The sequence below is a fragment of the Pteropus alecto genome, unplaced genomic scaffold (genome assembly GCF_000325575.1).
Source record: "Pteropus alecto unplaced genomic scaffold, ASM32557v1 scaffold226, whole genome shotgun sequence".
Classification (NCBI taxonomy): domain Eukaryota; kingdom Metazoa; phylum Chordata; class Mammalia; order Chiroptera; family Pteropodidae; genus Pteropus; species Pteropus alecto.
The window spans coordinates 367139-380510 of NW_006440132.1; the positions used below are offsets into that span (position 1 = coordinate 367139).

At 42.4% G+C, this 13372-nt stretch overlaps 1 protein-coding gene across 1 annotated transcript in view; it reads left to right on the forward strand.

The window, feature by feature from the left end:
• The window catches only part of TTLL11 (tubulin tyrosine ligase like 11), a 204669-nt gene that overhangs the window by 84832 nt on the left and 106465 nt on the right, over nucleotides 1-13372 (forward strand). The window contains 2 exon segments of the mRNA XM_006917063.2: nucleotides 7142-7237; nucleotides 8023-8138. Coding sequence (XP_006917125.1) covers nucleotides 7142-7237; nucleotides 8023-8138 — 212 coding nt within the window.

A 13372-nucleotide genomic window follows, 5' to 3' on the forward strand; every position in this document is an offset into this window, starting at 1 on the left:
AGAGAAAACCATATGGAACATTTGACATGGTACTGAGCACAGAGTGATCACTTAATAAATGTTAGGTTTTTTTAATTATTATTATTGTTATGTGGTTTGTTATTTGTAACAACAGTTCTCAAACTTGTCTATGAGGAAGTGCCTTGAAGTTATAGGAAACTATGAAATCGTCACATTTTAAACATAATGGAAAGCTGGGTCCTCAGCCTGGCATTGGTTGCCTCCCAACCCGAATCCAGCCTCCCTGCCCTGTACCCGCCCTGAGGCCTGTGGGCCTGCCAAACGGAGCTAATTCTTGTCTCTTGAACATAACTTGGACCACTTCTGATATTTAGGCTATTTTCTTCCTTTGGACTCTAACGCATTCCCTGGGCGCCCGCTGAGATGAACCCTGAGCTAACTGTGGGGCGTGTGGTTATGGATAAGACACAGTCCCTGTTCCTAAGAGATGCACAGTTGAGCGGGGAAGACCAACACATAGGAATGATAATTCCTTGTAATGAATGCTGTAAGAGGGTGTATGCAGGATGCCAGGAGGGCACAGAAAAGGGAGCAACCAGCTTTGCCCAACCCAGTCGAGGAAGGCGTCCCAGAGGAAGAGATGCTTAAATGATGCTCAAGGCACGAAGAATTTGGCAAGCAGAAAAAGGTGAGAGACACGCCATACTCTCCTGGTTTCCCTCCTACATCACCGGCTGCTGCTTCTCAGTCCCTCTGTAGCCTCGGCAGTGCTGGACACCTCCAGGACTCAGTTCTCGGAAAGTTCTCCTGCTACCTGCCTCACGCCCTGAATGATCTCATCTGTAGAGCCCCACGGCTTTAAGTATCAGCTGTGTGTCATTGACTCCTAAATTTGTATTTCCAGTCTCGACCTCTCTTTGAGCTCCAGACTGTTATAACCAACTGTCCACTTACCTTTCTTCTTGGATTTCTAGTGGGTATCTTCCACTTGGCATATCCAAAGTCAAATTCTCGATTTTCCTCCTAAACCTATTCTTTCATCGTCTTTCCTGTTTCAGGAAGTGAATAACATTCAGTCAGTCATACCAAAAACCTGAGTCATCCTTTTTTAAAAATTTTTTTCCTCCTTCCTACATCCAATCCATAAGCAACTTCTTGAAAAGAGACTTTAAAATACATCCTAAATGTAGCCACTTCTAGCCATCTCCACTGCTGTCCCCCAGCCCAGGCAGCCACCAGCGGTATTTGTGCCGCTGCAGTAGCCTCCTAATTGATGGCCCTGTTTCCACTCTTGCTGTTTATAGCCTATTTTTCTCACTGTAGCCAAAGTGGCTCTTTTAAAACATGTCAGATCAAATTACTTCCCTTGCTCAAGCTCTCTAGCGGCTTTCTCGTTGCACTTAAAATCCTGGCTCCTTACCATGGCCTACAAGATGCTACATGATCCATCCATTGTCTTTCTGTCTGACCTCATCTCATACCACTCTCCCTCGTGCTTGCTCCTTGCTGTTCTTCAGAAGTGGCCATTGTTCTCGCTACTGTTCCCTCGGCCTGGAATGCTTTTACTTAGGTCTTCAAATGACTTATTTGGTCACTTCATTCAGTCCCCGTTCAAATGTCACATCCTGAGACTTTTGCTTCTGGTCATGATGGAGTAATCGAGATTGCACTTAGCCTCCTTCTGCAAGCAACTATAATACCAGACAAAAACCATGAAATAAATGTTTTTCAGACTTTGAGTAACAGACAGCTCAGCACTGTGATCCCTGAGGAAGAGAAGGAAAATACTGAAGGTGAGTCTAGTGGTTGCCTTGGCTTTCTGTCGGGCAATTTCTGGAACATGGGCACTGGGAGGTGAAACCTAAACATCCCTGTGACCTCAGTGAGTTGAGATGGAGATCAGAGTTTGAGAATGCGCAGGTGGCTGGAATTCTACTGGCAGAATGCTGAAAGGCGGTGGGGGTGGGGGGAGACTAAACTGTATAACCGTATGCAAAATTTTAAAAGAAAATATGAACTTAATGAAGAGAGAAATGGAAGCTATCAAAAAGAATCAAATGGAACTTCTAGAGAAGAAAATATACAATACCTGAAATGAAAATTTCACTGGATGGAATTACAACAGATTACACTGCAGAAGCAATAATCAGTGAACTTGAAGACCTAGCAGTAGAATCTATCCAAAGTAAAACAGAAAAAGGAAAATGACAGGAAAAATAAAATAAACGAACAGACTACCAATGACCTATAGTGCAATATAAGGGGTCTAACATAGGTGTAATTGGAGTTCCTTGAGCAGAAGAGATACAGGAAAAAATATAATATAAGGCCAAAATTGTCCAAATTTGACAAAAGCTATAAACCCACAATTCAGGAAGCTTAAGAAACTCAAAGTAGGATACACACACATACACACATGCACACATCAAAGCTTATCCTCATCAAACTGTGGAAAACCAGTGATGATAAGAAAATCTTAAAAGCAGCTAGAGAGAAAAAACACATTATTTTCAGAGGAACAAAGAATAACCAAAAAGTTTTCACTGGAAATTGTGCAAGCCAGAAGACCACGGGGTGACAAATGTCACCTCCTTAGAAAAGCCTTCCCTGGTCATCCCGTCTAAGCCACCAACCCCTCCCTTCCCCCCACTGCATCGCACTCTATGTTCTTACCTTGCTTCCATTATTAACGTGCATGTGGTCTCCCTCCTCTAAAATATAAGCTCCAGGAGGCAGGATGTTAAAACATCCTCTGTCTTGTACACCGCTTTGTCCCCAGTGCCTAGAACAGTACTAGGTATTTAGTAGGCACTCATTAAATATTTGGTAAATAAAATTGTCTTCCAGGCAACATAGTATAAAGGCAGAGAGGAAGAAAGCATCCTAGAACTAATAATAGTTCAGCACAGTCGGAACCCGAGAGGTACAGTCGTGAGTGGGAGGGAATAAAAGTGGGGTGTGAGACAGATGCCAGGTCAGAGAGGAATTTATAGGACGTGCTGTAGGACTTGGGCTTCATTTCATAGACGGGGATTTTCGGCAGAGGAGTGTTAATATTCCATCTGTGTTTTATAAAAATACTGTGGCAGCCCCTGTGCCAGATGAGGGGTGCGGCTGAGAGCGAGGAGGTGAATGTGGAAGCTGTCAAAGTAGTCCCGGTGCAAGATGGCGAAGACCTGATCCAGACTAGAACGCTGAGGAGGGGCCAGATCTAGCAAGTTCTTTGGAGGTAGAGCGCACGGGAGTTGGTGTGCAGGTAGATGTAAAGGATGAAGGAGGAGGTTTTGGCTTGTGTGATTGGGTGGATAAGGAATAACGGAGGCAAAGTAGCCTTTAGAGAAAGATGACTTGTTAATTATCTTTTGCTATATAACAAATTATCCCCAAACTTGGCAGCTTAAACTAACAAATATTTATTATCTCCCAGTTTCTGTGGATCAGGAATCTAGGCTTAGCTGCCTGCCTCTGGCTCGAAGTCTTTCATAAGGCTACAATGAATGTGTTGGCCAGAACCGAAGTCATTCCAAGGCTTGACTGGGGAAAGATCCTGGTCCAGGGTCACTCACATGACTTGGCAGGCCTCATGTCCCCCTGACTGTCACCCCACCTGGGCCTCTCCTTCGGGCAGCTCACAGCGTGGAGGCTGGCTTCTCTCAGAATGACGAGTGAGAGAATAAGAGAATGTATCCCAAGGTGGAAGCCACAGACTTTTTATTACCTAATATTAGAAGTGACATCCCATCATTTCTGCCCTATTCTGTTTGTTAGAAAGAAGTCACTAGGTGTAGCTGGGCATGGACACCAGCGGGGGAGGACCATGGAGACCATGTTAGGGGCTGCCAGCCACAGACAGTGAGCTTGGATGTATTGAATCTGGGGAGCCTGGGACCTCCCAGTTGGGCATACCGTGGATGCAGATAGTCGTGTAATTCTGGAAATCAAGAGGTGATCCCTGCTCGTTGGAATGTAGCTTGGAGCCTTTGTGTGAATTTACAATTAATGGCTCATGGCCCTGTTCTCCCCAGCTTGTTTTGGAAGCTTCTAGAAATCAGGGATGAAGAACAGATATCTTTGAATCCCCAGGGTACCCTCAAGTAGGAGGCGCACAACACATAATTGCTGATTGAATTACTTGGAGGAGGGCAGAGTGTCACATGATTGAAAAGGTCTCTCTCTCTCTCTCTCTCTCTCTCTCTCTCTGTTTGACAATTCCTGCTCTGCCACCGGAATGGAGAGAGGTTTACCTCTTTCTATGTTGCAGGTTTCTGGTCTACATAAAGTGGGCGTTAGACTAGACTAGTCATTTAAAAAATATATAAAGCTTTTCCCCCTGGGAACCCCAATATGTAAAATAGGTAAAAGTTGATCTGATCTGGCCTCTCCCGTGCTTTTCTAGACAAGAACCCCATTTTGAAAAACACTGAACCAAGTAAATTCCTGATTTTTCTGCCAGCTCTGTCATTCTTGGGTTTTATGACAAGGGCAACTCTAAGCTCCTCCCAGTCCCGTGATTGTTTATTGAGGCCCATTGGTGCTACATATTTTATTGAACTTTTGAAAAAAAAATATTTGTATTTCTTTGAACTTGTGAAAAAAATATGATCAAGCTGCCTTCATTAACTACTATGTCTCTGGTACTGTACAAACTGTTTTCCATCACTTTATCTTTATTTCATCCTGGCTCCCCTACTAGATTGTAAGCTCCATGAGGGCAGGGACTTTGTCTAGTTCACCACTGTATTTCCAGAAGCTAGAATAGTGCCAGGAGATAGGATACATTTCAATAAATAGTTTATGAATGAATGAACTAAGGTAAGGACTATTCTTATTCCCATTTTGCAGATGAGGAAACTGGGGCTTAGGGCTGCTAAGTAACTGGCCTGTAGGTATATAAGTTAAAGGCAGAACTAAGGTTTGAAATGAGCTCCCCTGGACTTCGAAGCCACAAATGCCATTTCTTGTTGGTGAGATTAGTAGGAAACTGGGAAGGGAGCCAGCGTACACTGAGTACCTCCTATCTGACGAACATGATCCTAGGTGCTTTTTGCTTCTATGATCAACTGCCCTTCAAGGTAGCCTTCGTTAGCTCCCGTTTTTAGATGGGGAAATGAAGCTCAGAGGCTGAGCACCGAACCTAGAGTCGTTTCGCCGGTATGAGAGACTGAGCTGGGACCGCAGTCCAAGTCTTTCTGACTCCAGAGCATACCTGTGCAAGATCCAACATAGTCAACTATAGATACAAAGTTTAGGTTCCGGAAAATATGCCACTGGCGGGTGCAGGTCGACGTGGCTGATGAGGTTTCTCCACCCATCTCTCCAGCTTTCCTGTAGCGTTACCTTCACAAAACTACTGTGAGCTGAACGTGGGGGACTCTACCAGGCTGAGCAGGTAGAAGTCCAAAATCATAGGATGTAGCAAAAAGCAAGCACTGATGACTAAGAATGATAAACGTTGGCACTGCAGCCCACCATTCTCTGTAGCCTCATCAACATCACGTGTCTCAGACCAGGTCTGAAGTTAGACTGATGATGTCACCAGAGTCTCTTAAAGGCCTCATCACTCATATCCACGTGTCATATATTATTAAGCAGATCTATAATACATGTGACATTTTCTACTGAATTTCCATTCCTTTCTTTTCATGATCAGAGAAAGAAAAATAGAGTGAAGATGACTTTTCCCAATTTCTCATCCTTATTGCCCTTATTTGAAGAATAACCTTGTCTTGAATTATCCCCCCAAATGGCCATTTAGGCTCTGATTTCATTAATAAGGATGAAGCTACGGTTTAATAATTATCATTTAACTAACGCACATTCTATAGAGATGAGTAAATGGATTTCCTCTCATCTTTTCTTCTCGAGTCCACCACAGAGGGGCTACAGCTACATCTTCTTTTCTTTATTCTCCACCTTATTTTTTGAAACTTTAGGATTGTATCAGTTATGGTAGAAACTTTCTACCTTATTACCTCCTATAGAGAAAATGAGAGTCTTCTCAAGAATCTGACATCCTCAGAGTCGTCTGAGTCAGAATCTAATTAGGTCCTGCCATCTCGAGGAGGAGAAGGGATCATCTAGGTGAGGGGTTGTCTCGGGCAGAGGGAACGAGGCGCACGGGTGGCCGAGGGCTTGTGAGCCCAGAAGAAGAGAACGCCTCACTTGAGACAGCCTGCTGGATTCAAGAGCAGGCGTTCAATAACGGTGTTGGATTCGGCTTTGGGTGTGAGTCGGCTTCGTGGGCACGTGGTCTGTACAGTCACAGCGCCCTATATTCTAAAGGCCTCCGTGCCTGGTTTAATGCTCTGTCACCACTATTATGACATTGTTAATGCTTTTTGAACAAGGGGCTTTGTATTTTCATTTTGCACCGGGTCCCACAAATTTTGTAGCCTCTCCTGCTTGGGTGAGGAATCCAGCTTGAACTAGCTGGATCTCACATCCTGTCTAGGTGGTCTTAGGGAGATCCATTGGCCTTTGTCACACTCAGTTTCTGCCTGTATAAAATGGAGAACATAATCTCTACTTCAAATGCACTGTCACAAGGATTAAATGAGATTATGAATAATTGGTGCCTAGTAGGTAGGTAATAAATATTCCCTTCGCCGTAGCTAATAGGGTATATCAGAATCACCCCGGGGGATTTGTTATTCACAATACATTTGCCTGAGTTCACTCTGAAAGAGTCTGACTCATAGATGTGAGTTGGGGGATGAGTGGCGGTTTCGAAAGGGGTCTTTATGTGACACCGATGTACACCCAAGGTTAAGAAAGGTAGCCTCGAGTTTTCAGAGGTCTAGCTAAGAAGCAACTTAAGAGAGGAGGGCAAAAGGAGAGGGAGAAATTGATGGGCTACTACTGATCCTTAACATAATAAAACCCTGTTAAAGAAGAAAGAGGTCATCATCTTAGAGCACTTCAGATGATACGGTAGTGCCGAAATGCACTGTGGAAACTCATCCCATTATCGAGGCCCCTGTAACACATTCTGCTGTCCATTTGGCCTGACAAGTATGCCCAGAGGAACAGGGGCTGTGGACAAGAGAGGCCAGGGTCGAGGCCCAGGCCAGGGACCACATTTGAATTCATTTTCACTTTCCTGACCCTAATACCATCCTCAGATCCTAAAAAGAAATTGTAGCTAGAGGGAGTAATTCTGAATTATGTTTATCCTGCCCAGATTTTAGGCTTTGACATTCTTCTTATGAAAAATCTGAAGCCTGTACTACTCGAAGTTAATGCAAATCCCAGCATGAGAATCGAACATGAGCAAGAAGTAAGTCTTTTGAGTGTGTCTCATTGAATCTGTTGCCATCCAACTGAATGTTTCTGCTCTCGTGTTACTCACTTGGCTAAACAAGATTTGACATCCCTAAATTTGCACAGCAAAGTTCTGTTCAAGTCTAAGTAATTTCAGTTTTGGTGAGCTCTGAACGTAGTCTATTAATATAAGACCCATCTGACCTATGGTAATTTCCCAGCATGCTCTTCTTCCAATTTTTTAAGATCTGCAAATATAGAAGCAGCTGTGAGCCTTTCCATCAGTTTTGACATGAACTAATTAGTTAGCCTCAGGAGATGAACTAATTGAAATTCTATGAATATGATTTAGCCATGTCGACATGCTTGAATCACTAAGATAAATAGTACATTTAACAGTAGTTATATTTTCCCCCCTTGGAAAAAAAAATGCATAAAAAAGACTGGAAGGAAATACACCAAATACTAATAATGGATTTTAAGAGGATTTTGTGGATTCTTTTAAATTTCTTAACCCCTTTCTTTATTTCCAAATTTTCTACAATGAGCATGTATAATTTTGATAATCAGAAAACCAGTACTATTTTTTCCTCTTCGTGTAATTTCTTGATTTGTAAAAGCAAACTGACATTTTTAAGGTAGTATAGCGGGAGCCTTTAAAATATTCTCACCTCTAGATTAACGTAAGCAAAGTCTAACAGTACAACCACCGAATCTAGTGGGAGGATCGGTTACTGATAGTCACTTGGCCCTGAATCCCTGAATCTCTCCTCCGTAACATGGAATTCTTACCCATTCAAGCTTTCTCCAGGGGTGTTTGAAAACGTTCCCAGCCTTGTTGATGAAGAAGTGAAAGTGGCCGTCATCAGAGACACACTGCGCCTCATGGACCCACTTAAGAAGAAAAGAGAGAGCCAGTAAGTATTTTTTTATATCCTTTATTTCTATCAACTCCACTGCCCATGTCCTACACAGGTAAGTTAAGTTCTTGGAACGTGTTAACATCACGAGTGAGATTTATATATTAAACAACCTCATAAATCGTATTTTCATTTACGAATATCAGCCTCTCAATATAGCGACTCAATCAGGAGATGGAGCCTATACATGAACCTGACATTTGGGGTTCGGCTGATGAATTTCCAGCTGGTTGTTATCTGAATCTGGAAAGTCTCTTCTAAAAACCCACTTTCCCCTAGTGACAGGGTCTCCTCTCGCCCATTGGTGGGCGCAGGGTGCACCTCTTTGAAACCTTAAACAGGGATAGACTAAAACAAAATGAAGGAGAGGGCCGCAGGTCATGTGGACGAGGTAAGGATCGCCTCCCTTTCATTTTCTTTGTGATATTTACCCTCTTGCAGCATAAGCTTTTTGTTTCAACATTTGCAGAGCCAGTTTAATGAACTTCTGGTGGTTCGGATATAATATTTCCAACAGTTCTAATTCCCCTTGGTACCACCCGCCCGGCAGACGTCATACTGGGATGTTGGTTGGGGTGTGCCCCCCATCCCTCCCTCCATGGAATCACCCCTAAAATGAATGACATTTCACTTGGGTGTTTTTTTAAAAACCAAATTTCTAGCTCTCACAAGGTAAGGGTTGAGTAAATATCATTGCGTTGGTTTTACGCTGAAAAATCAAAGACAAATATGTTAAATAGCACTCCTCGTACCCCTGACAAATCAGAATGAACCAAATGCTCCCGGACGAGTAAAGCTCTTGTCAGCTATGGTTTAAGACTGAGAGAGACGCTGACTTCCCTAAGGAGGTGATGCTTTTCAGGTTCCTCTACTGTGACCCCTCACTCACTGGGCTGGAAGCCTGGCCATTTTTAGGTTCCCTAGGTGATGCTACTGTGCAGCCAAGGTTGAGCACCACTGAAATGTCACTTTGAAGGAGTCATACTCTGAGTCAGGCTGGATGGCACCCGCTCTGCTGAGTTCTCCTCTAGGGTGCTCTTCCCACTGTGAGGCACGGATTGTCATTGCTGGCAAGACTCGGCTGAGAACATTCACTGGTGGTTCGTATGGGCCTATCCTGCCAGATGTGGCTTCCACCCATTAGAGCTTCAAAGTGATGGTGTTTCAGGTCTGGCAAATCCTTGGAGCAGCTCAAGCACCACGGCAGCCAGACAGTGTCCACCTATACATGCATGCAGCTGCTTGCTTTAGTCAACACTAAGGAAAAAGCAGTGGATTAATGCAGCTTGGTCAGATTAACTGCAATACAACTCGTTCCTCAAAAATCTACTACTCCCTAATGGTTATTGATCTCGCCATAGAGATTAGATTTTGAGACACTAATCTCTGGGGAGATTTTGGTGGCTATTCATGCCCGTACAGCACAGTGGTACAGCTTTTTAAAGATGACCTTGACACATTAGCGTTCTGATTCCTTTGGTGGGAACAAGTCCAAAGGCCATTGTGTGGCTTGAGCCGTCTTAAAGTCTGCCACCAAAAACATAAAAAGATGTAAGGATCTCACTGTATTTCCACATTAAATGGCATCAAAACATAATTAGTTCTTTTTTTTCTTATTCTTGTTGTCTTTATGTACTCCTGGTATTCTGTATAATCCACATGAGCTGCAGATCTAAAATTTAATAGCAATGGGGCACAGGACCGTTGGGAAAGATAGGAAAGGCATCTACAACTTATTAAATTGTAAGTAGCAGCACCTTATCTTTAATTTAAAAAACGTTGACTTTTTTTTTTTTTAATTGGTAACCAGGAACAATTAGAACTTTGAGAAACCTGACTTCAATTCTCATAAAAAACTCTTTCATCTCACCCTTTTCTTACTGACAAGATTAAGGGGATATGTTAATAGCTAAAATGTCATTACTGGTATTTTCTTTTAATGTCACCTTTGTTTTTAAACTCAGCAATAATTGTCCATGAAAGCACTTTATAATCTGTAAAGTGCATTTATATGTAACAGGTTATTATTATCATTGTGATAACTTCATCACACAGAGAAAAAGGCTGAATTATTTTCAGCTCCTTTGTGTAGAAATGTTTCAGAATAACTTGGGAAAAGCACCATATTTATGCCCACAGAAAATGCAGTGTTTCAGTGATGAATCATACATGTCCAAATCTGAGACTGTGTCATTCCAACTGCAGAAAATGGTGTCGCGTAGACTTAGAGGATGGAAGTTACCTTTAGAAGCGAGAGTTTCTTGCATTTGTACAGGATCCGACCTAAACCTTTTAAAACAAATGGTATGCTAGTCTTTCCCTTCAGCTCTTTAGCAAGAGGGTCCGAAGTGTCCTTCATTAGTTCCTTCTTGAGTAGAGTTTGTCAGCCAGATCATTGAAGTAGGTCTTCACTTTCCCTGCACAGACTGGAAAAAAAAAAAAAAATAGTAGATAGGGGCCTGTAGGCTGGGGTCAGTTTTGTAGTGGGACTGAAATCAGTCCTCATGCCTTCTTTGGAGAGAGGAACTTGTGACTCTGCTGATACCCATCTGGCATAGTTGAAAAAGTCTTTTCTTAAGCTGGAGAGACTGAGATTCAAATTCTGACCTTGGGGATATTGTGAAGCTATTTTGCACCTCAGTATCTTTTTCTGTAAAATGGGGATAATGACATTAAATGAAACAACTTGAAAACCTTTTAATATATAGCAGGCACTTAAAAATGCTTAGTTTACTACTCAACAATAAAACCATCTACTAAAACGTGAAACAAACAAACAAACAAACAAAAAATAGCGTTCAGTTACCATTATTTTTCCTGGTATACTTAAAGTAGAATTTTGAGTTTAAAACCAACGATACATCCTAAAATCGAAGCAGCTAGATCACTGTGGACTAGAATTGACATTGAAGCTGGTCGCCAATGGGAAGTTCTGTTTCTAAGTAGCAAGATGTCATTGGCCCGGGCATATTTATTTGTTGGGTTAGGAGGAAATACCTTTGGCCCCTGAAAGAATAAAATAGCTATCATATGAGAACTATTTGGAACTATGTATGATAACATTTTGTAATATCTAGTGACTATCGATTTTCATTCCAGCGTTCTTTGGTGGCACTTAGGAACATGGGAAGGGGAAGGCTAATGGATTAGGGCTCTGGAACCATCACATATCCATACACAGAGCTTAATGGAAGTAAAATTCACATAATACAGAATTAGCTACTTAAAAGTGTACAGTTCAGTGGCGTTTAGTACATCTGCAATGTTGTGCAACCATCACCCCTATGTAGTTCCAAATATTTTGTCTCCCCGGAAGGAAACCCTATATGTATCTAGCAGTCACTCCCCAAAGCCCCTCTACACCAACTTGCTTTCTGTCTTTGAATTGACCTATTCTGGACACTTCATATAAATAGACTCATGCAATATGTAGTCTTTTTTGACTCATACAATATGTATTCTTTCACGTAGCATAATGTTTTTGATGTTCACCCATGCTGTAGCATGGACCAGTACTTAATCCATTTTTATGGCCAAATAATGTTCCATTATATGGATATACCACATTTATTATCCATTTGTCACTTGGTGGTCATTTGTTTGGGTGGAAGCCATCTCTTTTTTCAACCAGAAGGGAACTGTAATGATCTGTTTTATATTTTGGCATTTTATAATAGATTTCATTTGAGGGGAAAAAAATTTCTCTGCTACAAAAAGTTCTTAAAACCCTTGGTTTAATCCAATGCCCTCATTTTATTGATAGAAGCACAGACTATTAGGATTGAGGGGGACCCTTGGCACCAGTCAGATCTGGGGTGATGTCCTCAATTTCTGATCATTGTTCTTTGAGCTTGGCCTAGTGGCTTTGTTCTCCGATCTTGTCTATGAAATAGGGATCAAGGTATCTCTGTGACTGGATTGTCGCGGTCATCATATGAAATGACACATGTGATAGAGCCTCATGACATCTGAGAGCATTAGACAAATGCTAGTTCTTAGAGTCACCAAGTGGTCAGTCAGGCTTTAAAGTTATGCTGATGGTGACATAAAAGTCACTACCTTCTGCGGCAGCCTAATTCAGTTGTGTATAAAATAGCTCTGAATCATCCAAGACGAAACTAAGATGAAGGTCAGTAACTTGCGCCAAAGCACAAAGATGGTTCGAGGCAGGGCAGACACTGGACCCTGTGTCTCCTGACTTCTAGCCCAGTGTTCTCTCTGCTTTGCCATGTTGCTCCGCTGGCCCCAGCTTCTACCTCAATTCAAAGCTAAGGGGAAAATATCAGGAAAATCAACAGAAATGTTTCCCTTTTCTCAAGATGTTTGGGCAGCTTAATGCCATCTTCTTTAAAGATTCTATCAGAAGCAGAAGTGAATAAATTGCCTTTCCTGATTATTTTTAAAAACAATTGATTAATTTTAAGGAGCTTATTTACCCGTGGGGAAACCATTTTGCTACTATTTTGCTCCTTTTCCTGAATGTAGATTCCTTTCTTGGGAATCATAACCCATTAGGCCCCCAGAATAATAACAACAAAGGCAGAGACAGGCTTGGAGGACTGTGAGGGAATCGTCTTGATGTCATATGCCACACAGTACCCTAGAGCTGGCATGTAGCCTGCTTGCCTCTTATTCAAAAGCGTATATTTGGAACATACCTTATATAAGGCACAGAAGCCCTTTGCCCACAGCAACATTTCACCATCCTCTCTCAGTTTCCTTTACCTCCTATTGCCATAACAACCAGGTCTGGTACACAGGCAGGAGTCAGCCTACCAGGGCAGCTTTCGCTCTAATTCAGAGAGGTTTGTTCTCCGACGGCTTCACTGGGAGCTCAGGCTGCACTTCTTACCTTGACTCCAAGCACAGAATCTAGGAGAGGGGAAACATTCTAAGAGAACAGAGATCAAGGAATCTCTCGGTGGCTCAGTTCTAGGGCTGGGAGCTTGCTTCCTCCACCAGAAACGTCCTTCCATCCATTGTTTTATTTCAGATCCTTCTCATCTGAGGAGTGTAATTCTGTCAGGTCCTGGAGAGGAATATTGAAAACACATTAATCAGAGGTCCTCCAAGCCCAGACCCCTGCCCCTGAAATCGGCAGTACGTGCTACTGAAATCTCCTCAACATTAGGGAAGAGAAGTTCCTAAATTATCTAGATTAAATGTGCCTTCATAGATGTAGAGCACCATCTTTCTCACCAGAGAGTAATCTTCTGGAAATCATTCAACTC